The sequence below is a fragment of the Salmo trutta genome, chromosome 15 (genome assembly GCF_901001165.1).
Source record: "Salmo trutta chromosome 15, fSalTru1.1, whole genome shotgun sequence".
Lineage (NCBI taxonomy): Eukaryota > Metazoa > Chordata > Actinopteri > Salmoniformes > Salmonidae > Salmo > Salmo trutta.
Window position 1 is genome coordinate 22,032,734 of NC_042971.1, and position 26,608 is coordinate 22,059,341.

General features: G+C 43.0%; 1 protein-coding gene across 3 annotated transcripts in view; it reads left to right on the plus strand.

Annotated features, from left to right (window-relative positions):
* The window catches only part of LOC115148623 (glutamate receptor 4), a 200,809-nt gene that overhangs the window by 134,077 nt on the left and 40,124 nt on the right, over nucleotides 1–26,608 (plus strand). For 2 of the 3 annotated variants that reach the window (XM_029690680.1, XM_029690678.1), the window contains exons 7-10: nucleotides 1,399–1,566; nucleotides 1,760–1,864; nucleotides 2,912–3,016; nucleotides 17,087–17,293. In XM_029690680.1, the coding sequence (XP_029546540.1) occupies nucleotides 1,399–1,566; nucleotides 1,760–1,864; nucleotides 2,912–3,016; nucleotides 17,087–17,293 (585 nt within the window). Of the gene's footprint in view, nucleotides 1–1,398; nucleotides 1,567–1,759; nucleotides 1,865–2,911; nucleotides 3,017–4,234; nucleotides 6,032–17,086; nucleotides 17,294–26,608 lie in introns of those variants that run through there. The other variant, XM_029690679.1, reaches the window with a different exon arrangement.

Here is a 26,608-nt window from a genome sequence, read left to right on the forward strand (position 1 = left end):
GCTGTATTGAGTGGAGCACCACTATGTCCTGGTCACAGTCTAGATGGAGGTCAACCAAACAGCCACAACACCCTCATAACTCCTTGGCAGGATTGTCCCTCTTATCTCTATAAGTGCGCAGACTCTTATTGATGGCCTGCCTGTGCCAGTTGGTGCTAACCTTCGTGCCCAGGGTGCGGCTGGCATCAGCCGGGGTTATCCAACTGTTTATCGCCCCCCTTGCCCCACATTGATATAGGAAGCATGTCTGCCCCGACAGGGGGTTGATGGTCCACAGACACATACACACAGAAGACCCCCTCACCCTCCCACCTACCTACCCACACACACACACACACGCACCCTGTGCCCCCCACCCTCCACACACACACACACACACTGCGCCCCCCACAGAGAGATGTAATGAGTGAGGGAGGGATGAGGGAGAGCTGGGTTAATGAGTAGGATTCCCCCAGGCCAGAGGCAAAGTTACAGTGCCTTCAAAAAGTATTCACACCCTTCGACTTTTTCCACATTTTGTTGTGTTACAGACGAAATTGAAACTAGATAAAATAAAACATTTGTGTCACTGGCCTACACACAATACCCCATAATGTCAAAGTGGAATTATGTTTTTAGAAGTTACAAATGAATAAAAAACGAAAAGCTGAAATGGTTTGAGTCAATAATTATTCAACCCCTTTGTTATGGCAAGCCGAAATAAGTTCAAATCGAACACAACACATCACTGAGTGCCACCCTTTATATTTTCAAGCATGTTGGTGGCTGCATCATGTTATGGGTATGCTTGCCATCGGAAAGGACTAGGGAGTTTTTTTTTTAAAATGTATAAACGGAATAGCGATAAACACAGGCAAAATCCTTCAGGAAAACCTGGATTAGTCTGCTTTCCACCAAACACTAGGAGATGAATTCACCTTTCAGCAGGACAATAACCTAAAACACAAGGCCAAATCTACACTGGAGTTGCTTACCAAGAAGAGTCAATGAGCAACAACCAATTTGACAGAGCTTGATTAATTTTGAAAAGAATGATAGGCAGATGTTGCACAATCCCGGTGTAGAAAGCTCTTAGAGACAAACCCATAAAGACACACAGTTAAAATATTTTGTATAGACCGTTGACCATTTATTTTTTTAATGAAATCAATTTTAATTCCACTTTGAAACACAACAGAATGTGGAAAAATAACTTGTACTTTATAGCATGGGTTATTGTTATCTGATTGGTAATGAACTTAGTGCTTGGCGTCACATGCCGAGAGAGTTTGTTGCATTGTGACAATCTTCCTTGCCGGAAATAATGTGTTTTTATGCCCAGTGCACACACGCAGAAACCTTTCCCTCTTTTCATCCCCCTACCACACACACACCTGACGATTCTCTCCTGTTCCCCAGTACACGTCGGCTCTGACGTACGACGGTGTGATGGTGATGGCAGAGGCCTTCAGGAACCTGCGTAGGCAGAAGGTTGACATCTCTCGCCGGGGCAACGCTGGGGACTGTCTGGCTAACCCCGCTGCCCCCTGGAATCAGGGCATGGACTTGGAGCGCACCCTCAAACAGGTATCTACCACTGCACCTCAAAGCCATTTCGGTTCATGAATGACCTCATTTCTGCAAACTCTATGATGTCCACAAAGGACAAACTGTCAACACTACAAACTGTTTCCTGTGAAATGTTCTCTTATTTAAAATAGAACGAAGGTATACCTGCATTCTATGTGACTCTGGTGATAGTGTTTTGTCCTGTGTACAGGTCTGGTTGCAGGGATTAACAGGTAATGTCCAGTTTGACCACTATGGACGCAGGGTCAACTACACCATGGACGTGTTTGAGCTGAAGAACAACGGACCCAGACGAGTAAGATGACTACTGGTCCACCCACCTAACCCAGTCATTTGAAAACATAATAACTATATGTTTGAATATCTATTTACTACATGGTTCATTTTATTGTCAATTTCCATCACTGCCCATGCTTTCTAGCTATCACCATAATAACTACACCATAATACCACTATACCATAATAATTTGAATAACAAATGACGTTGTTTCATTTCATTTTCAATTTCCATGGTTTAAAATGCCAGAAGAGAGTGAACATCTGTTTATCTGTTTATCCTCTTATTATTGTCTGTGTGTCTGTAGAACCTGGGTATTGTGTATTAGTGATGAACAGTAGCGTGAACAGTATACTCAGGCTTCGAGAATGTGTGTGTGTGTGTGTGTGTGTATTTTGCCGTGTCCTGTATATTATTTTCAGTGATGTGTGTGTGTGTACGTGCAGGACTCCAGCCAACTACGGTACGTGAATAGAGAGAGGTGGAGCAGTAGAGAAAGAGAGTGATGGAGGAGAGAGAGGAGGAGGAAGTGGAGGGGTGGTTGGGCCTACCCACAGGCTGGCTCTGCATGCTTAGGGTCAAATACACCTATGCATACATGCCATCCCTTTCTCTCTCCCCTCCCTTCTTCCTGCTCAATGGCAGACACCACTAGGATGAAATAAAACCCTGTCTACCTTTATTATATACCATGTATAAAACAGTATATAACAATTTATTTGGCAGACATATTCACTTCCTTAGTTTGACTCACCTATTATATGACTCAGATTCATATACTGTATAATAAAAAACTAAACATTGTGCATTTTTATACATGGCACAACCAAGCATAAGATTTGTGTGACTCTTCTCCTTTGCTTGTATACACAAAATATCTCAGATAGTCTCATAGATCCTAACACCACATAATTAACACAAAAATACTGGAAACGACACATACTCTACGGTGAGTAATCATGACAAACACATTCAAACAACGAAGAAATCATACCATGCACGCACGCACGCACGCACACACAGACACCATGGCCGTTTCACTCACAGTCCTCTCATTGTCTCCAGATGGGTTACTGGACAGATTCAGACAAGCTGGTTCTGATACAGAATGAAGCCCTCAATCCCAACGAAATCATGGAGAACAGAACTGTCGTGGTCACCACTATCATGGTAAGACGCACTACAACCCTACTAACACACATGCGCATGTGTTCACACACACACAGAGACACACGTGTGCGCACACACACAAAAGCGACACAGACACACACACCCTCTAGCACTCTCAAGTCTTAAGCTGTGTTCGAATACCCATACTAACATACGGTATACTACATACTTAATGAGTATATACTATAAACTATTAGTTCATTTTAGTATACTTTAAACGAATGGTATCCTTTCAGTTGAGCGTACTAGAGGTCTAGCACTCTCAAGTCTTAGTGTTCTCCCCGGAAGAGCTTCACTCTACCTTCCTTCAGTCACACAAACACACACCTTATCCAAAACACACGTCAACATTGGCACTGCAGATGCTTTTGAGATGTTCCACTGGGTGTGATGGAGATTGTAAAAACGTCACTAAGCGCAGTACCTGCCATGACTAGTCTAGTCCCCTTTATAAAATGCATGAGCTGCATTCTGTATCCTTGCCAGAGACTGCTACAGCCGCATTTTAACAGCTGTCAGTCAATGTGGCCTGACAAAGTCAGATTCTATTACTCAAACACATGGACACTCATGCGCACACACACACACACACACACACACACACACACACACACACACACATACACACACGCATGCATGTACTCACAAACCCACAGACACACGTGTGCACACAGAAACATACACACAACTCTCTGGGCCCAACTCTCTCTTCCACAGCACTCATTGTTTACTTACTAGTAGGCCTGCAGGACCCAACTGATACCTTGGACACAAAATGGCTGCCTGTTTTCTTGGTTTCTGTTAGTTAAATTTGGACTAATACTGTAACCCTGTCTGTACCACAATTCAAAATGGCCACCGGTTGCATGGAATGTTAACTATGGGTACTAAATGAGGAGGCTTTTCATACTACTGAGCCGAACCGAGCCGAGCCAAACCAAGCTGTGCTGAGCTGGCCTGGTTACGCATCCATCACAGTTGCTGGAACTGAGCTGAAAAGGACAATGTTAAAAGAACATTTCCACAGTTTGGCACAGTTTGGTTCGGGTCGGCATGATAGTGTGAAAACGGTGAAGATGTGCTTTGTTTCTGAGAGTGAAGGTGGCTGACTAGATAAGAGGAGATGGAGAGAACCGGGTAAGAAAAGACAGAGTGAGTAGAGGAGGGATGGAAATGGGATTGGAGAGTCATACCTCAGCAGAATCCTCCTCTTTTCAGCCCCTGGTGAGGAAACCCATTTTAAGAAACTGAGAAACTGGACACAAGCAGAGCCCAAATGAAAGCCCATATTGGGAAACTGACGGACGGTATTGGACGTAACCAGAGCCAGAGTGAACCCCCTAAAGAAACAGACTGATGCAACAGAGAGCTGCGTCATGACTTCTAATGCACACCTTACTAGTTAACTGACCCAAGGGATGGATCTATCCAGAGCCAAAATGAACCCCCTCAAGAAGACACAAAATGGACACAGTCTGACCAAATTACGTGTTTTTTTTAGATGGAGAGAGATAGGAGCCACAATGGACCCTTCGTCCTGCCTAAGGCCACAAGAATGCTTGTTCTTCTTATCAGCATCACATCGACATGGTTGTACTTAACTGTGTGTGTGTGCGTGCGTGCGTGTGCGTGTCTCAAACAACTCTAGGATATAAATGTTCTTATTACATGAATTTCCATGCCTGGCATATTCCAGGTGATTATGGTTGATACAATATTTGATATTGAGATGGATGTTAAGATGATTTTAACAAACTAACTTGAAAAATGCTCTGAGGCTGCTCTGAATCTGTGAGTTTCCATTCAGCTTTTGTATATAAGAGCTTTATAACACACCTTCTAAAGCACTGCCTAATTTCAGCTCATACAAACCACATCACCACGCTTCCATAGAGCATGATAATATCAGTGTTTAACTATGCTGGCTGTCTGGGATAGCATCTGTAATGTGTGTTTGCGCTTGATAATGCACTTGATAATGTTTGTTTACTGTAATACACACCAATTAAGCTTTTACTTCCGTATTACATTCTTTGCCAACTATGATAAGCCGAAACTGTAACTCAAACCTGGTTTGGTAATGCATTGAACCTCAACTGTACAGAAGTTTGTTATTGTCAGATACAAAGTTGATCGATAAAGTTTTGGGAGAGGATGGATGAGATATCAGGAGTAGGGCATCATTAGGAAGTCGTCAGTTGCTATACTCCCTAATATGGATGCCGTCCTGGAGCTCCCCCTTGATTCGTCTATAGTGAAGTTTCATTCACACTAAACTTTGAAAAGAACCAGGTAGCGTCTGTTCAGCTGTTTGTCATGTAAATATGCAATTATTTCTGATGACAAGCCTTCATTTGGACTGGTATAGTAATCATTCATCCACAGTGGTAGCTCTGAAATATGGCTCATCTCGAGACTGATAGTAAACGCCTTTGTCCGTCGCTCGCCCGATTCATAGGCTATATTCTTCAAAGCGTTACGCACAAAAAAGCCATTAAAATCGGTGTTAAGTCAGATAATGAAAATACTTTATCACAATGGCACTCCGACTGAATGTATTTTGGCTTGGAGCTGCACACCTTTTCAGGCCTACAGTACTGAATGTCTCCTTATGGTAGCGAGGTAAACGTCATGTTTTAACCTTTTCAGAGCGTACATGGGACAAAATTGTGCCAAAACCCTACAAGGGACCAAAGGGAAACATTTCCTAATGTCTTTACGATGTCCCCTGTTTGCTGATTGGTATGTCAGAATCAGAAAGGTATTCGAGAACTAGAAATGAGGGTATGTCAGAAATCAAATACCCATTTCACCCTCATATCAAGGACAAGGCAACAGAATGGTGTTTTTTCCCAACCACAGCAGCTGGGGGGACTTACTGATAGCACCTGAACCTCAGCTGAGAAAGCACCTTGGACGTTTTCATATAGCTTTTTCTACTCATGCTTGAAATGTGCTCAATTTATTGAATGTCATGCAGCCAAGGGAAAAATAAAGGTTTGATTTGTGCAATAAGTGGTTGGTGATGACTGGGACACAAAGGAGCTGTTTTGAGAGAGAGAGAGAGAGAGAGAGAGAGAGAGAGAGAGAGAGAGAGAGAGAGAGAGAGAGAGTTGAATTTTAGCAGGGAGTCACCATTGAGACCAGTGTCTCTTTTTCAAGGGAGCCATGCACATACAATTTCAAAAGAATCTAATACAATAGAAACAACTAAAATTCAGCACAGACAAACATTAATATACATAAAAAAAACTATGAACTAAAACAAACACATTCTTCATTATAACGTTCCTCTGTCCACTCTCTAAATTGCCCCAGGGACACTAAGGCCTCTCTATGTGTACTGTTTTTGGAGAAAAACTAAAGGCCAAAGGAGTCTCCAGAGTTAACCAACCCTGCATTTTGGTTTTAATATCCTTGAGGGGACTAGAAGTCCTCTTAAGGCTAGTAAAACAAGAACAATTCCAGGGATTCAGGAACATTTCGCCAGCCCCCACATGGAAAACAAGCTACTCTGAACAAAAATATAAACGCAACACGCAACAATTTCAAAGATTTTACTGAGTTATAGTTCATAAGGAAATCAGTCAATTGAAATACATTCATAAGGCCCTAATCTATGAATTTCACATGACTGGGAATACAGATATGCATCTGTTGGTCACAGATACCTTACAAAAAAAGGTAGGGGTGTGGATCAGAAAACCAGTCAGTATCTGGTGTGACCACCATTTGCCTCATACAGCGCGACATATCTCCTTCGCATAGAGCTGATCAGGCTGTTGACTGTGGCCTGTGGAATGTTGTCCCACTCCTCTTCAATGGTTGTGCGAAGTTGCTGGATATTGGCTGGAACTGGAACACCATTTTCGTACAAGTGGATCCAGAGCATTCCAAACATGCTCAATGGGAGACATGTCCGGTGAGTATGCAGGCCATAGAAGAACTGGGACATTTTCAGCTTCCAGGAATTGTGTACAGATACTAGCGACTTGGGGCCGTGCATTATCATGCTAAAACATGAGGCAGTGGATGAATGGCACGATAATGGGCCTCAGAATCTTGCCACGGTATCGCTTTGCATTCAAATTGCCATCGATAAAATGCAATTTTGTTCATTGTCCGTAGCTTATGCCTGCCCATACCATAATCCCACCCCCACCATGGAGCACTTTGTTCTCACCGTTGACATCAGCAAACCACTCGCCCTCACGACGCACGTCTGCCATCTCCAGTTGAAACCGGGATTCATCCATGAAGAGCACACATCTCCAGCGTGCCAGTAGCCATCAAAGGTGAGCATTTGCCCACTAAAGTCGGATACGACGGCGAACTGTAGTCAGGTCAAGACCCTGGTGAGTACGACGAGCATGCAGATGAGCTTCCCTGAGATGTTTTCTGACAGTTTGTGCAGAAATTCTTGAGCAAACCCACAGTTTCATCACCTGTCCGGGTGGCTGATCTCAGACCATCCCGCAGGTGAAGAAGCCAGATGTGGAGGTTCTGAGGCCGGATGGACATCCTGCCAAATTCTCTAAAATAATGTTGAGGCGGCTTATGGTAGAGAAATTAAGATTAAATTCTCTGGCAACAGCTCTAGTGGACATTCCTGCAGTCAGCATGCCAATTGCACGCTTCCTCAAAACTTGAGACATCTGTGGCATTGTGTACTGTAACAAAACTGCACATTTTAGTGCAGCCTTTTATTGTCCCTAGCACAAGTTGTATCTGTGTAATGATCATGCTATTTATTCAACTTCTTGATATTCCACAACTGTCAGGTGGATGGATTAAAAAAATTGTGCACAGAATTTGAGAGAAATAAGCTTTTGGTGCGTAATCATTTTTGGGGATCTTTTATTTCAGCTCATGAAACATGGGACCAACACTACATGTTGCGTTTATATTTTTTTTCAGTGTATTTTAAGCTTAGTGGTTAGGGTTAGAATTAGGGTTAGAATTAAGGTTAGGGGTTAGAGAGAATGAGACATGGAGTGCTTGGTTTGGTGTATAAAACACACAAAAAAACACCCTAGTGTGATTGGATGTTTAAGGTCAATATATAGCCAAGTATATAGTCTAGAGCCATCATTCTGATGCTTCTTGTTGTACGTACTCCTCATCTCACAGACTGTATCTGTCAATTTGAATGTCAACTCACATGCATTTATTGTCTTCAATACATACGTGTGTGTGCAGATGTATCATGCTCATACAGGGCACAAGGGCACGTGCACCCTCAGATTTGTCCTCTTAAAAGAAAATTCAGATGTTTAATTAATTACTAAACTTCATATTTAAGCCCACGTTTGACATAATTATTTATGAAAAAAGATTTATCAGCGGTATTTTGCAGAGGGGTCACACTGACTGGACCAGGCAAAGAGTACCCCCCCATTCTCCCTTGTAAGTGGTTCCTTCCAAGGTGCAGCGTGGAGCAAAGAGGAGGAGAGAGTGTATAGTGATGGGCAGGACTCCCAGGAGGTATGTTTGTACATCTATTTGATCAAGCTATGTAGCCTATTGATACTTTCTTGATGAATAAATAAAACAAAAATGTTTTGTTGCTTCTCTAACACTAGCCACCTAGCAAGTTTATGATGTTGGCTTTCTGTGGCAATTTTAGCATGTGAATCTTGGTGGGGCAAACTCCCCACATTTTTTTTAGATGCATGCCAGCAAAGCCACTACACAACACAACACTAAACAATACATGAATTGCACTATACCGGTGACAAAATGTGCCCACAAACTGTTAGGGCCTATATAAAGCTGTCCCAACAGCAGAGTCCCAACTGCAGTCCCAACACCTTACCACTGCTACACCTGGTTATCAGCGGAGCCTTGTCTGGCAGCGAAACAGTTCAGTGCCTTATAAAAACAGTGCCTTATAAAAAAACATTGCTGATATGGCTAACTTGCTTAAACAAAAATGGTTTCTACTAACAATTGAGATGTACAAACTATGGCATAAGGGGACGGCGAGCGGATAAGAGGCAATCCATAATTTGGATTAAGACATTAATCAACGAGCTAGAACGGACCTAGTCTAGATATATATATAAATCAGAACTTTTGAAATGTACAGAGACAGAATTCAGAACTTTTTAAATGTACAGCGACAGAATTCAGAACATGGGCCATTCTTACAGTATTCTACCTGTACACCAAGTCAGAATCGTTGGATAAATAAAGGGGGCATATAAGCAGACAATGAAAGCTTTCTTAGCTACAGTATACATACATATCTCCCTGGCATGTTGCATAATTTATGCAGCAGCATACAATACATTTTTGGACTCACCTTGTGCTGTGCTCACTTGAACAGGAACTCACTGAAGTCCGAGATTTCCCAGTTCCAAGATTCCAGTTGTTTTGAGCACGGCAGAAGTCATGCTGGATTGACAGCATGTCCAATATTGAATGTTTATCCTTTTAAGCTTGGAAATGAGACCCTTAAATCCAGACTTGGGACCCCACTCCACTGAATAGCACGCTAGTGATTGCTTTGCAATGCTTGCAGTTAGCCGCTGATTCCATACAAACCACTCATTGCTGAATTTGCGATTTCCGAGTTGTGTAATACTTATGGCCGATGAGCACCAATACGTTTTATCTATTATTTCTCTTCATATGTGACCGACCGGCTCAAATCGGTCTTATGTAGCAAAATTTGAAATTGTGTTTTCACATTGGTTAAAACTAAAGACTCCAAGCTACAAAATGGTATATCATGCACCACAGTTGAGGAACAATAGGAAAGTAATTCTGCATTGAAAGTTGATCAACTTGAAAATGGCCTTTGAATATTTTGGTACTACTACTGGAGAGCCCTTCTTTGTCTACACCCATTCAGCATCATTCACACCCTCTTAAGCTTTAGCCCCACCCATCTCTTTAAGGGTTGATCCGAGTGTTCTGTACTAACAACAGAAGTCAAGGACCCAAGCTAACTTGCAAGCTACTTCCAGACACAAAGAATGGCTTACTGAACATTACTCACCCTAGCAGAGCAGGGTAGGCTGTTTTTATGTTATCCAGAGCATTAGTGACCGCAACTGTGCTGTCAGATTGTCTGTTCGTAAATTCAGAGTGTTTCGCTCTTGGAGCGTTCAGACTGCACTCTGGACACTCTGGCCGATGAGTAGGGTTGATCCGAAGATTCTGACCTCACAACGGCAGTCAAGCACCCAAGCTAACTGGCTAACATTGGCTAACTTGCTAGCTACTTCCAGACACAAATGAGAAAACACCCCACTCTGACCATTTTAATCGCCCTAGAGGAGCTGGTTAGGCTGTTTTCATGTTATCCAGAGCGTTGGTGACCGCAACTGTGCTGCTGGCAACAATTTAATTACGCAAGTCAGATAAGAACAAATTCTAATTTACAATGACGGCCTAGGAACAGTGGGTTAACTGTCTTGTTCAGGGGCAGAACGATAGATTTTTACCTTGTGAGCTCGGGGATTCGATCTAGCAACCTTTCAGTTACTGGCCCAACGCTCTAACCACTAGGCTTCCTGCCACCCCCATTTAAAAAAAATGCAGTGTTAGACAGGATTACCAAGACATACTGACCAGCTCAAATAGATAGAAGCGTGCTATACTGTATGGCAGACCAATCCAAAGTCATCTCTCGGCATGTCCAGCCCACTCATTATCTGGCTAGCGGGAAGGTATTTTTCTGTGGCTAAACCAACTAGACTTGTAATTTAACAATTTTATTCGTATTTACAGATGGCATACAAGTTAGTTATTTAGGCACATGAAAGTTCACATGTTCGAGAAGGCATTTCTGCCCCAAAACGTTTTTTTTATGTTCAAATGGCTCTCCTGTGAAGTAGTGTCCTGCAACATACACCTAGTTTCCTGAAACAAGTCACATATGACAAGGATTGAAAATAATTTTCCCGTAGATTGTCGACTTGATTCATGATGACTGCTAGCTAAGATTTTGAAAGTATCAGTCCTATCAAAGTTACTGTAGATATATAACGTGATTTGAAATCATTTTATCTGTGGCCAATGACCTTGAGCCTTCTTGGATGGGCACTTATTTTATTGTTCTTACCTTTTATTTAACTAGGCAAGCCAGTTTAGAACAAATTCTTATTTACAATGATGAACTACACTGGGCCAATTGTGCGCTGCCCTATGGGACACCCAATCACATCCAGTTGTGATACAGCCTGGATTCGAACCAGGGTTTCTATAGTGACACCTCTTGCACTGAGGTGAGGTGCCACTCGGGAGCCCGAGTGGTGCAGCGGTCTAACGCAATGCATCTCAGTGCTAGAGGCGTCACCACAGACACCCTGGGGCTTGAATTTTCAAGCTCTACCCTTACATTTTGAGGTGACGTAGTGTCCCCATGAGTGACAGAACACTGAGCCAATCACGGCATAACTAGAGAACATTACCAATCCCTACGCACCGTATTTTCCGCTGGCTGTCCCACCACCACAGAAAGCACTGAGCTAGGCTGAAACACCTGAATTTTGGAGCAGCCTTACTCCAGAAAGCAAAAAAGAGACCAAGTTTGTATGCGGCTTTATTAGCTCAGTATTGTTTTTTACATTGTTTGCAAACTGATATGTGACACGTTTTAATGCCAAAATAACACGCAAAACAGTTGGGGCTCAAAACATGCCCTGACTGACGGGGTGCCACTGTTGGCTTTAGCTAGCCAGCTAGATAGATTCCCAATCTCCTAACCTCATAACTAGCCACAAAGCCATTTCAGGCTATCGATCAAGTTACAGTAGCTTGTCTAACTATCTTAGCTGGCATGCCAGCTGGCAAGGTTGCTAGACTTTAGAAAAACAAACATTTACTATGTGTACTGAATAAGACTCACGTTATTTTACATTTTTGTTCCCAGAGTTATTCAGAGATGCAGAGAAGCATATTTATTTTCTTTAAAAATATTACCACCAGTCAGGAGGATGCAGACAGCTCAATCGGTATGCTTAGATATGCAGAAAAATACCTGGTTAAAATGTAATCTGGCACTTTATGATAATCATGATATTTGTGTACTAGTTATGATGCCGTGATATGTGCCTGTATTGATGATGTGTGTTATGATCCCATGTACTGTGTTGTAATTTGGGTGTAATATCCTAGACATATAGTGCAGCATTAGAAGGGCTTACCAAGAAAAACTTCCAAAAGGACTAATTTGAGGTAAAAAGGAGTTGGAGCACTCAACAACAAAAAGGCAGAGATTGATTTCTCACTTTAATCCATTGTCAAGCTGACGTCTTCCTCATAGTGACCTGACCATTGCACTTAGCTCCTATGAATTGCCTAGTGGCTCACTGAGACACAACAATATACAAAAATGATAATAATATGTTTCAAGGAAAATGGCAAATTATAGCACAAAATAAAAAGATAAATAGTGTCTTTTTAATCAATAGGCTAAGTGAACATATACATAGGTAATATTTAGGTGTCTGTGAACCGGAGACACAGAGACCCCAAAAATGTATTTGAGCATGTACACTACATGGCCAAAAGTATAAGGACACCTAATGGTCAACCATCTCATTCCAAAATTATGGGCATTAATATGATGTTGGTCCCGCTTTTGCTGCTATAACAGCCTCCACTCTTCTGGGAAGGCTTTCCACTAGATGTTGGAATTTTCCTGCAGGGACTTGCTTCCATTCAGTTAAGACCATTAGGAGGTCGGGCAGTGATGTTGGGCAATTAGGCCTGGCTCGCAGTCGGCGTTCCAATTCATCCCAAAGGTGTTTGATGGGGTTGAGGTCAGGGCTCTGTGCAGGCCAGTCAAGTTCTCCTACACCGATCTCAACAAACCATTTCCGTATGGATCTCGCTTTGTGCATGGGGGCAGTGTCATGCTGAAACAGGAAAGGGCCTTCCCCACAAAGTTGGAAGCACAGAATCGTGTAGAATGTCATCGTATGCTGTATCGTTAAGGTTTCCATTCACTGGAACTAAGGGGCTTAGCCCGAAGAATGAAAAACAGCCCCAGAGCATTATTTCTCCTCCACCAAAATGTACAGTTGGCAGTATGCATTGGGGCAGGTAGCGTTCTCCAAACACAGATGGAAAAGCATGAGTCCAACGGCAGCAAGCTTTACACCACCCCAGCCGACTGGTGATCTTAGGCATGTGTGCGGATGCTCGGCCATGAAAACCCATGAAGCTCCCGAGAACAGTTCTTGTGCTGACGTTGCTTCCAGAGGCAGTTTGAAACTCGGTAGTGATTGTTGCAACCGAGGACAGACGATTTTTTTGCACTATGCATTTCAGCACTCGGCAGTCCCGTTCTGTGACTTTGTGTGGCCTACCACTTCGCGGCTGAGCCATTGTTGCTCTTAGAAGTTTCCACTTCACAATAACAGCACTTGCAGTTGACCAGGGCAGCTCTAGCAGGGCAGACATTTGACCAACTGACTTGTTGGAAAGGTGGCATTCTATGACGGTGTCACGTTGAATGTCACTGAGCTCTTCAGTACGGGCCATTCTACTGCCAATGTTTGTCTATGGAGATTGCATGGCTATGTGCTCGATTTTATACACCTGTCAGCAACTGGTGTGGCTGAAATAGCCAAATCCACTCATTTGAAGGTATGTCCATATACTTTGGCCATGTAGTGTATATGACATTTGTGTTCTCGGGTGGTAAAACACTTTCGTATTGGTCGTACAAAACTCGACTTCTTTTTGAAAGCTGTTTGTTTTCTCACATCAGAAATACCAGATGCATTGTAGTGTCTAAACACTCCATTGCCATTACACAATGGTTGCCTATTAGCAAATAATAAATTATCTAAATGTAATTGGTGAACAAATTTGAAAGTGTCAACTTTCAATGCCAAGAGGCCCATCCTATTAGAAGGGGAGAAAGAGAGTCCTTTACTCAGGACTGTCACTTGGGCATCCGTGAGAGGCCCTGGTGATATGTTGATCACCAAAAGTCCTTGTTGTGGTTCTGACTCAACCTCCTCAGGTGGGCTGGGGGTGGATTTCGTCCCCTTCGAGCCCACCTCGTCTTCCTTTGGGTTTGCGCTGGTTGACTCGCTCCCCTCAAAGAGCGGGTTTGATTCAGGAGGTATAAAAGTGACTATGCTCTGAAGCTTCTTGCTTGCTGGCATAGTACAGGTGAGCATCATAGTGCAGTATATTTAGATGTGTGATTTACAACAGTCAGAAGGACACCCTCATAATTAAATATGAACAAGCAAAGAGTTATCCATAAAAATAGACATACTGTATGTTTTGACAGAATTAGGCATAATGATTATGGCACTAGATTGCAGGAAAAAGCTGTTTCAGGTGTTTGAAAAATGTGAAATTCAACCCCCCTCTATCTTTACGTACTTCTTGCCCCCTCTAAAATAATGTGTGTGTGTGTGTGTGTGTGTGTGTGTGTGCGTGTGTGTGTAACACCATGTCTAATTGTGTTCATTATCCACTGATGTGGTGTGGGAGATTATTGGCCAGCTTGTCAGCCATGATCAACTTGGATGTGTTCTTTCAATGTTTTTTCACCTTTCTTTAAGCATTTTTCTACCTTTTTTCCTGTTACATAGTGTTTTATCTACATATTTTACTGTAACCATTTTTTCTTGCACCATGACACCATTACTGTTTTCTGATATTTGCCCTGAAAGCTGCTGTGAAAAGAAAACCATTTAATGTAAATGTATCTCGCCAATGTCTTAAAAAATGCCTCAGATTTTGGTTTACTATTGCTTCAAATGCCCTGGGGCAGTGTGATGTCGAGCAGAACCCCAGAATATATTGCTTGTTCTCAATATACATTTGGCCACGTTCCACAAAGATTTAATTTTAAAAAAACTATGAACTGTCAACTGAGGGAGTTTTTTTATCTAGATTATTTTTTTCGGCATCAGCAAATCAGATGATTGATTTCCTGCCATTAGTAAAGGAACGGGCAGCTTTAGCAGTTCCTTATGGAACGTTTTTTTTTACACTGAGTACAGGAGGAAAGAGAATGTACGCCGTTCGTCCTCACTACACATCTCTCTCTCTTTCTGTCTTTCTGTCTGTCTATATCTCTGACCCTCTGTGTGTCTCACTTTCTTTCTCTCCCTTATACTCCCTCTCATTTTCTCTTTCTTTCTTTCGCTCTGTCTCTCTCTTTCTCATACCGTACCTTAGCACAGACACACACACACACACACACACACACACACACACACACACACACACACACACATACACACACGCATTCATGCTACACGCACATCACAACTGCTGCTACCAGACTCTTATTATACGGCTCAGTTTAACACTGCCCCCCATCCCCCCTTCCCCAATAAACGTGTAAATATTAGACTATACAGTCGTGGCCAAAAGTTTTGAGAATGACACAAATATTAATTTCCACTAAGTTTGCTGCTTCAGTGTCTTTAGATATTGTTGTCAGATGTTACTATGGAATACTGAAGTATAATTATAAGCATTTCATAAGTGCCAAAGGATTTTATTGACAATTACATGAAGTTGATGCAAAGAGTCAATATTTGCAGTGTTGACCCTTCTTTTTCAAGACCTCTGCAATCCACCCTGGCATGCTGTCAATTAACTTCTGGGCCACATCCAGACTGATGGCAGCCCAGTCTTGCATAAACAATGCTTGGAGTTTGTCAGAATTTGTGGGTTTTGTTTGTCCACCCGTCTCTTGAGGATTGAGCACAAGTTCTCAATGGGATTAAGGTCTGGGGAGTTTCCTGGCCATGGACCCAAAATATCGATGTTTTGTTCCCCGAGCCACTTAGTTATCGCTTTTGCCTTATGGCAAGGTGCTCCATCATGCTGGAAAAGGCATTGTTCGTCACCAAACTGTTCCTGGATGGTTGGGAGAAGTTGCTCTCGGAGGATGCGTTGGTACCATTCTTAATTCATGGCTGTGTTCTTAGGCAAAATTGTGAGTGAGCCCACTCCCTTGGCTGAGAAGCAACCCCACACGTGAATGGTTTCAGGATGCATTACTGTTTTCATGACACAGGACTGATGGTAGCGCTCACCTTGTCTTCTCCGGACAAGCTTTTTTCCGGATGCCCCAAACAATCGGAAAGGGGATTCATCAGAGAAAATGGCACGTTTCCTTGCAGGTAACCATGCTTGACAGAGGAAGAACAATGATTCCAAGCACCACCCTCCTTTTGAAGCTTCCAGTCTGTTTTTCGAACTCAATCAGCATGACAGAGTGATCTCCAGCCTTGTCCTCGTCAACACTCACACCTGTGTCATCGAGAGAATCACTGACATGATGTCAGCTGGTCCTTTTGTGGCAGGGCTAAAATGCAGTGGAAATGTTTTTGGGGGGATTCTGTTAATTTGCATGACAAAGAGAGACTTTGCAATTAATTGCAATTCATCTGATCACTCTTCATAACATTGCCATCATACAAACTGAGGCAGCAGACTTTGTGAAAATTAATATCTGTGTCATTCTCAAAACTTTTGGCCACAACTGTACATTGTGCCTCCTGTATTATACTTATGCTAAAATGTTTATTCTATTCTACTGCGCCATTTACTTGATATTCGTGTTCTTATCTTTTATTATTTGTTGTTGTTGTTGCCTTGTTGAGAACGATTTCGTTGGACGTTGTATTCCATACGTATCCCGTACATACAATTAATACAAACTTCAAACTTGTATTACACACACAGTACCATTTTAAATAATAGCCAGTGTAGTGTTGAATGGCTGTTTTATCTTCCATATCTATGTATGCGTTTGTGCACATTTGTCTGCTACATGTCTGTTTTTGAGTGAAAGAACAAAGATAATCCAGCAGGCAAAACTGGTTGAAATGATGTCATCATCAGGTCATAATGAGTGACGTTATAATGACATAAATTCAACCAGTTTCACCAAAAAAAATTGAATATCAATATGTCAATTCAACCAATTTTTTTAAACTGGTTGAATTGACGTCATTATAACGTCACTCATTATAACCTGATTTTAACCAGTTATGCTTGTCTGGGTAAGTGACTGTCTGTGAGTGGCTGACCTGTTTGCCAGTTTGACCCTGTGGTCCCTGTGTCACTTTGTAGGAGGGTCCCTATGTCATGTTGAAGAAGAACTGGGAGTTGTACGAGGGCAACGACCAGTATGAAGGCTACTGCGTGGACCTGGCCTCGGAGATAGCCAAACACATCGGCATCAAGTACAAGATCGCTATCGTTCCTGACGGAAAGTACGGTGCCCGGGACCCGGAGACTAAGATTTGGAATGGAATGGTCGGGGAGCTGGTGTACGGGGTAAGAGGGACAGGGGACTGGGGTGTGTGTGTGTGTGTGTGTGTGTGTGTGTGTGTGTGTGTGTGTGTGTGTGTGTGTGTGTGTGTGTGTGTGTGTGCCCGAGAGAATGCTCTCAATGGGGCATCTGTAGAATTTCGTGAGGGTCTTCGGGGCCGTGATGAATTTATTCAGCCGCCTGAGGTTGTAGAGGCGCTGTTGCGCCTTCTTCACAACGGTGTCGGTGTGGTGGGACCATTTCAGGTCCTCAATGATGTGCACGCCAAGGAACTTGAAGCTTTTGACCCTCTCCACTCCGGCCCCATTGATGTAGATGGGGGCATGCTCCCTCCTCTGTCTCCTATAGTTCACGATCAGCTCCTTTCTTTTTTTACATTGTGGGAGAGGTTATTTTCCTGATACCACTGGCAGGGCTCTAACCTCCTCCCTGTTAGCTGTCTCTTCATTGTTGGTAATCAGGCCTACCACTGTCATGTCCTCAGCAAACTTGATGATTGAGTAAGAGTCATGAGTAGCCACACGGTCATGGGTTAACAGGGAGTACTGGAGGGGGCTGAGTACACACCCCCGTGTTAAAGATCAGTGTGGCGGAGGTGTTGTTGCCTAGCCTCACCACCTGGGGTCAGCCCGTCAGGAAGTCTAGGACACAATTGCACAGGGAGGGGTTCAGATCCAGGGCCCTGAGCATAGTGACATACTTGGAGGGCACTATGGTGTTTGGAAGCAGAGCTGTAGTCGATGAACAGCATTCTCACATACGTATTCCTCTTGTCCAGGTGGGATAAGGCAGTGTGCAGTGTATTAGTATGCAAATTGTATTGGGTCTAGGTGATATGGTGGAGGTGATATGGTCCTTGACCAGCCTCTCAAAGCACTTCATGGTGACAGAGGTGAGTGCTGTGTGTGTTTGTGTGTGTGTGTGTGCACACGTAAAGGCTAAAGGAGCTTGCAGAGCTCTTACGGTGCAGAGGGAAGCTATGAGCCCGGAGCTTAGCCCGTCAGCACTTTACTGTCTCTAAGACCTTGCCTGGTGACCATTCAACTTCGGACAGTCTCTTTCAAAGCCCGTGTCACCGCAAAAGGTCTCCCCCCATTTCAGCCCTGTCATGTATTTTAATGCATCCTCAATGCAAGCCGACTTGTTATTTTAGTACATTTATGCTGAAGACAAAGGAAATTGTATCTCTTTTTTCTTTCTCTCTCGTTCCCTCCATGCAATGTGTCGGCTTGTTGTAATATATAAAACCTTCATTTATTTTTTGTGGATTATTCCTGACAGCCGACACCCAGGCAGGCAAGGTCAGAAGTGTTGCTAAATCACTAACAATAATCTGGTTTGTGGATTTGCCACAAATAAGCAATATTCGCTCTCGCAGAATGTTCCATTTCTTTTGTTGTTAGCATTTTTCTCCAACTGAGTTATTTCATCCCCTTCTCCTCCCGATCTGCAGCCTTTTGAATTAAGCCACTAGGATTAGAGCGTCTTTTTCTATTCCAAACTTGATCATTGTAAGATGTCTTTAAATCAGAAAAAGTAGCGAAATGAAATGCAAAAAAAAAACTGGGTGGGGAGAAAAGACGCGTGATTGTTGTTGTTGTTCAGCGTGTGATTGGCATGCTTAGTGATTGTTGTTGTTGTTCAGCGTGTGATTGGCATGCTTAGTGATTGTTGTTGTTGTTCAGCGTGTGATTGGCATGCTTAGTGATTGTTGTTGTGGTTCAGCGTGTGATTGGCATGCTTAGTGATTGTTGTTGTGGTTCAGCGTGTGATTGGCATGCTTAGTGATTGTTGTTGTGGTTCAGCGTGTGATTGGCATGCTTAGTGATTGTTGTTGTTGTTCAGCGTGTGATTGGCATGCTTAGTGATTGTTGTTGTTGTTGTTCAGCGTGTGATTGGCATGCTTAGTGATTGTTGTTGTGGTTCAGCGTGTGATTGGCATGCTTAGTGATTGTTGTTGTGGTTCAGCGTGTGATTGGCATGCTTAGTGATTGTTGTTGTGGTTCAGCGTGTGATTGGCATGCTTAGTGATTGTTGTTGTTGTTCAGCGTGTGATTGGCATGCTTAGTGATTGTTGTTGTGGTTCAGCGTGTGATTGGCATGCTTAGTGATTGTTGTTGTGGTTCAGAGTGTGATTGGCATGCTTAGTGATTGTTGTTGTGGTTCAGCGTGTGATTGGCATGCTTAGTGATTGTTGTTGTGGTTCAGCGTGTGATTGGCATGCTTAGTGATTGTTGTTGTGGTTCAGCGTGTGATTGGCATGCTTAGTGATTGTTGTTGTGGTTCAGCGTGTGATTGGCATGCTTAGTGATTGTTGTTGTGGTTCAGCGTGTGATTGGCATGCTTAGTGATTGTGACAGATAGAAGGATAGCCAAATGTGTTAATGATAGACGGGGTCGACTAGGAAAACAGTTCTCAATATAGGAGTGCTGATTTCGGGTAAATTTTGCCTTTTAGATCACAATGAATAAGATTACACAGACAGAAGGAACCTGATCCTAGATCAGCACTCCAGCTCTGAGACGCTTGATACATAAGCCCCTGTCTTCTTTGGCTCTGACGAACTGTAGCAGACCAACTCTCTTGTTATCTTTCTCAGAACGATTTTCTTGAACCTAACCAGTCAGGCTTCAAGACAGGTCACTCAACTGAGACTGCTCTCCTCTGTATCACAGAGGCTCTCCGCTCTGCCAAAGCTGACTCCGCTGTTCTCATCCTCCTAGATCTATCCGCTGCCTTCGACACCGTGAATCATCAGATCCTCCTCTCCACCTCTCTTAGGACTGGCCGTCTTAGGCTCTGCACACTGCTGGATTGCATCCTACCTGGCAGGTCGCTCCTACCAGGTGGTGTGGAGAGGATATGTGTCTGCACCACATGCTCTCACTACTGGTGTCATCCAGGGCTCGGTTCTGGGCCCTGTCCTCTCTATAAACCAAGTCACTTGGCGCCATCATATCCTCTCATGATCTCTTCTATCATTGCTATGTGGATGATACTCAAATACTTTCTCATTCACCCCTTCTGACACCCAGGTGGCGACACACATCTCTACATGCCTGGCAGATATTTCAGTTTGGATGTTGGCCCACCCCTTCAAGCTCAAATTCAACAAGACAGAGCTGCTCTTTATCCCAGGAAGGGCTGCCTGCTCCAAGACCTCTCCATCATGGTCGGAAACTCCACGGTGTCCCCCTCCCAGAGTGCAAAAAACCTTGGCGTGACCCTGGGCAACACCCTGTTGTTCTCTGCAAACATCAAAGCAGTGGCTCACTCCTGCAGGTTCATGCTCTACAACACCTGTAGAGTACAACTTTTCCTCACACAGGAACCGGCCTCAGGTCCTACTCGTCATATCCCGTCTGAACTACTGCAACTCTCTGTTGGCTGGGCTCCCCGCTTGTGCCATCAAACCCCTGCAACTTATCCAGAATGCCGCAGACTGTCTGGTGTTCAACCTTCCCAAGTTCACTCATGTTACCCCACTCTTCCGTACACCCCAATGGCTTTCAGTCGAAGCTCACATCCACTAATTCATTTCAACTGATTATTATTAAGTAACTGGTTCCACAGCCTTTTTTTGTTTATTCAACTTTTCGGTCAAAGTGTTACCTGAACATAACATTTTTAGTTGTCCCAATCTTAGCTCCAGCAGGAGAAAACGTAAGCAAAAATTCTGTCAACTTAAAATTATGTGTTTGCTCAACTTGTCTCATATGTTCAACTAGAAATTATTATTTTGGGCATTTTACCTAAAAAAGGCTCTGGAACGAGTTATACACCCACTCACAGCGCTTTTAACATATAACGTTTTCTATGTACATATTTGATACACGTTGACATACATAATTACATTGTAAATGTTCAGTTACAGTGCATTCAGAAAGTATTCAGACCCCTTGACTTTTTCCAGATTTTTTTTACGCTACAGTCTTATTCTAAAATGGATGAAAGTCATTTTTTCCCACATCAATCTACACACAACACCCCATAATGACAAAGCAAAATCAGATTTTTAGACATTTTTGCAAATGTATTACAAATAAAAAAACAGATATATTACATCTACATAAGTATTCAGATCCTTTACTCAGTACATTTTACATTTACATTTTAGTCATTTAGCAGACGCTCTTATCCAGAGCGACTTACAGTAGTGAATGCATATATTTGATACATTTTTTTCTCCGTACTTTGTTGAAGCACCTTTGGCAGCGATTACAGCATTGAGTCTTCCTGGGTATGACGCTACAAGCTCGGTACACCTGTATTTGGGAAGTTTCTCCCATTCTTCTCTCCAGATCCTCTCAAACTCTGTCAGGTTGGATGGGGAGCATCACTGCACAGCTATTTTCAGGTCTCTCCAGGTTCAAGTCCAGGCTCTGGGTGGACCACCCAAGGACATTCACAAACTTGTCCCAAAGCCACTCCTGCGTGGTCTTGGCTGTGTGGTTAGGGTCATTGTCCTGTTGGAAGGTGAACCTTCGCCCCAGTCTGAGGTGCTGAGCGATCTGGAGCAGGTTTTAATCAAGGAACTCTGTACTTTGCTGCGTTCATCTTTTCCTCGATCCTGACTAGTCTCCCAGTCCCTGCCACTGAAAAACATCCCCACATCATGATGCTGCCGCCACCATGCTTCACCATAGGGATGGTGCCAGGTTTCCTCCAGACGTCATGCTTGGCATTTGGGCCAAATAGTTAAATCATGTTTTCATCAGACCAGAGAATATTGTTTCTCATGTCGTTGTCATGTTGTGTTGCTACCATGCTATGTTGTTGTCTTAGGTCTCTCTTTATGTAGTGTTGTCTCGCTTGTCGTGATGTGTGTTTTGTCCTATATTTTTATTTAATTTATTTTTATTTTTAATCCCATCCCCTGTCCACACAGGAGGCCTTTTGCCTTTTGGTAGGCTGTCATTGTAAATAAGAATTTGTTCTTAACTCACTTGCCTAGTTAAATAAAAATAAATAAAATAAACAAATGGTCTGAGGGTCCTTTAGGTGCCTTTTGGCAAACTCCAAGCGGGTTGATGTGCCTTTTAATGAGAAGTGGCTTTCGTCTGGCCACTCTACCATAAAGGCCTGATTGGTGGACTGCTGCAGAGATGGTTTTCCTTCTGAAAGGTTTTCCCATCTCCACAGAAGAACTCTGGAGCTCTGTCAATCGGGTTCTTGGTCACCTCCCTGACCAAGGCCCTTCTCCCCTGATTGCTCAGTTTGGCCGGGCAGCCAGCTCTAGAAAGAGTCTTGGTGGTTCCAAACTTCTTCCATTTAAGAAAGATGGAGGCCACTGTGTTCTTGGGGTCCTTCAATGCTGCAGATTTTTTTTGGTACCCTTCCCCAGATCTGTGCCTCGACCACAATTCTATCTCGGAGCTCTACGGACAATTCCTTCGACCTCATGGTTTGATTTTTGCTCTGACATTCAATGTCAACTGTGGGACTTTATATAGACAGGTGTGTACATTTCCAAATCATGTCCAATCAATTGAATTTACCACAGGTGGACTCCAATCAAGTTGTAGAAACATCTCAAGGATGATCAATGGAAACAGGAGGCACCTGAGCTCAATTTCGAGTCTCATAGCAAAGGGTCTGAATAGTTATGTAAATAAGGTATTTCTGTATTTAGTTTTTTATAAATTTGCAAAGATCTCTAAAAACCTGTTTTCGCTTTGTCATTATGGGGTATTGTGTGTAAATTGATGAGGAACATTTTTTATTTAATCCATTTTAGAATAAGGCTGTAACATAACAAAATGTGGGAAAAGTCAAGGGGTCTGAATACTTTCCGAATGCACTGATTACTGTCATTATTATTCAACTTCTCCTTACCTGGGATTTGAACTCACAACCTCTTCAACCACATTCCAATCTTCCTGCTATGCCACCATGCCTGTATCAATGATAACATATCCTGTTTGGGATAGGGGGCAGTATTTTCACGGCCGGATGAACAAAAACGTACCCGATTTAAACTGGTTACTACTCTTGCCCAGAAATGAGAATATGCATATTATTAGTAGATTTGGATAGAGAACACTCTAAAGTTTCTAAAACTGTTTGAATGGTGTCTGTGAGTATAACAGAACTCATATGGCAGGCAAAACCTGAGAAGATTCCAAGCAGGAAGTGGCCTGTAGGTAAATTTGTAGTTCTTCTTTTGGTTCTCTATCGAAACTACAGTATCTGAGCTGTTACGAAGCACTTTCTAAGGCTTCCATTGGCTCTCTAAAGCCTTCAGAAAGCGGATTGAGGCGTCTCCTGTCTCTGGGCAGAGTATACTAGCACAGTTTGTCAGTGGTCTGCCTGGTGACTAAGAGATTGGAGATGCGCGGTCCCCTGACCATGCTGTTTTTTCTTTTTCTCTTTGAATGAATACACTATTGTCCGGTTGGAATATTATCGCTATTTTACGAGAAAAATACCATAGAAATTGATTTTAAACAGCGTTTGACATGCTTCTAAGTACGGTAAAGGCACAATTAGAATTTCTTTGTCTCGAAATGCACTCGCGCGTTACCCTTTGGATAGTGACCTGAACGCACAAGGTATTTGGACATAACTATGGATTATTTGGAACAAAAACAACATTTGTTGTTGAAGTAGCAGTCCTGTGAGTGCATTCTGACGAAGATCAGCAAAGGTAATACAATTTTTCTAATAGAAATTCTGAGTTTAGTAAGCCCCGAACTTGGCGGGTGTCAAAATAGCTAGCCGTGATGGCTGAGATATGTACTCAGAATATTGCAAAATGTGCTTTCGCCGAAAAGCTATTTTAAAATCTGACATAGCGATTGCATAAAGGAGTTCTGTATCTATAATTCTTAAAATAATTGTTTGTATTTTGTGAACGTTTATGATGAGTAATTTTAGTAAATTCACCGGACGTTTTGGGTGGTAATATATGTTCTGAACATCACATGCTAATGTAAAAAGCTGTTTTTGATATAAATAGGAACTTGATTGAACAAAACATGCATGTATTGTATAACATAATGTCCTAGGAGTGTCATCTGATGAAGATCATCAAAGGTTAGTGCTTCATTTAGCTGTGTTTTGGGTTTATGTGACATATATGCTTGCTTGGAAAATGTCTGTGTGATTATTTTTGGCTGTGTACTCTCCTAACATAATCTAATGTTTTGCTTTCGCTGTAAAGCCTTTTTGAAATCGGACAATGTGGTTAGATTAACGAGAGTCTTGTCTTTAAAATGGTGTAAAATAGTCGTATGTTTGAAAAATTGAAATTATTGAATTTTTTAGGTTTTTGTATTTCGCGCCATGTTCTTCCATTGGATATTTGGCGAGGCGTTCCGCTAGCGGAACGTCTAGATGCAAGAGGTTATTCTGACTATTCTCCCATCATTGATTTGATTTACTTACTTAAGCAATTTTATGTTTTTCTGTATAGTTGTCTAGTGTTTGTGGGGCATATTACTCTGTTTAAATAACACCATTTACGTGGTCTGAATTTTTGCCTATGTTTTCTCATGTTGGAGCTAAGTTTGGGCCAACAAAAAATGTTACATTCTGGTAAAACTTTGATTGAAAAGTTCAGTAAACAAAAGAAAGGAACCAGTTACTTATTAATAATATTTAGTTGAAACAACTAGATTTTTTTTACAGTGTAGTTTTAGCAAGGATGTCTGAGATGGAGAAGGGAACAATTCTGTATGGACAGATCGATCCCACCAGACTGTTCGGACCAGCAATATCGGAGATACAGGCCAGGTTTGAGTCTAGGAAAAAGGGCTTCCTGGGCTTCCTGTTACCAGTTCCCATCACATTCAGGCCCACAGGCCTACGGTGATTGTTCAGAATGTTCCCATTCAAAACAATCAACATTTCAAGGGTTACCTTGTCCAGCCACCAGGCCTGGCAGGTTCCTTGTCCCTTCATGGGACAGGTTCCCCACATGCGCAGTCGCCCACATGTGCAGTCGCCCTCCGGGTCATCGCACCGTCGGCCAGGGGTACAGACTACATGGGAACAATGCAGCCCACTGAACAGGAGGAAGTGGCCTGAGCCCTCAGAGATACTCCGTTGGCCAAGGGAGCCACACGGGTGGTGCTGAGGGAGGAAGCTCATCAGGGCTTCTTCGGCTAAATCGTGCCATAAGTTCACTCTTACCGACCCAGCAGCAAATTATGGATTGTCTCCGGTCCCTGTAACCTGTCGAGCATCGCTCACTGTGGAGAGAGTGATGGCTTTTGCCACTGCCTGGCAACATCAGTCACATACTGGATGTTAGTATGAGGTTTCTTGAGCTCATGGCCTCCATGATTGTGGTAGTCCCGCTTGGCCTCGTCCTCATGAGAGACTTCCAGCATTGGGTGACCTCACTCCGCTTCAACCTATCTCTCCACCGGTAATATACTGCCAAGGAGGAGCACACTCCTGGAAACTTCACTCTCTGGCAAAAGATACATTGTTATGGAGGGAGCAGCGACGATCTGTTGTCTCTCAGAGAAACATGTGCCAGGCAGACTAAACTCAGGTGTGGATTTACAGTCGCTGGGGAACCCCCTACCAGGGGAGTGAGGACTTCATCCCGAAGTCGTACGGTAGAGCTGCCATCGATCTGTACACATCGCAGGACAACGGGCACCATCGCCTTTATCCTTGCTATGGGAGATCACAATGTTCCTCTTGGTGTAGAAATGCTGGCCACTAGTGGTCAGATGTGCTTCTGTACCCTTTCCTTCCCTTGGGCCTGATTTCTCCCTCCACCCAAGGTAAACTTGGCTGCAATCATCGCTTGCCATGTAGGAATAGGTGAAATGATGGTGTTCACCCCTTTCGTTCTTTGTTTAATTTAGGGAATGTGCGTCTAATAAGATGGCCATGTTGCTCACCTGACTACTCGCCCCTGACTACTCCAAAGTTACGATATGAATGCCATGCTCATTCCTTAAGTAATATCCATGACTCATAGTACCCTAGTCAAGCCACTGATATTTCCATCTCAGAGATTTGTGCGGAGGCTAGTTGGGCTTCCCTTCACACTTTTGTGAGGTTCTATCATATGGACTTCACAGCGCCATCCCTTGCGCACACACTGCTTGGCGCTGGAGCTGAGTAGGATTGATCAGGTACACTACCATGTAGCACAACACAGGCTTCTCAGGAAACGGGATAATGACAGTCGGAGCATTTTGCAAGTGTCCCATAGTGAGATGTCAACTGAAAAATAACTATCGGTTGTGGTATGTAACCCCGATTCTCTGAAGGAGATTAAGAAGGCTTCTCACCCGATTGTACCTCTTGCGCAACTTGTGTAAGAGACAGTTTGTTGAATGAGGAAACCAGATCATTG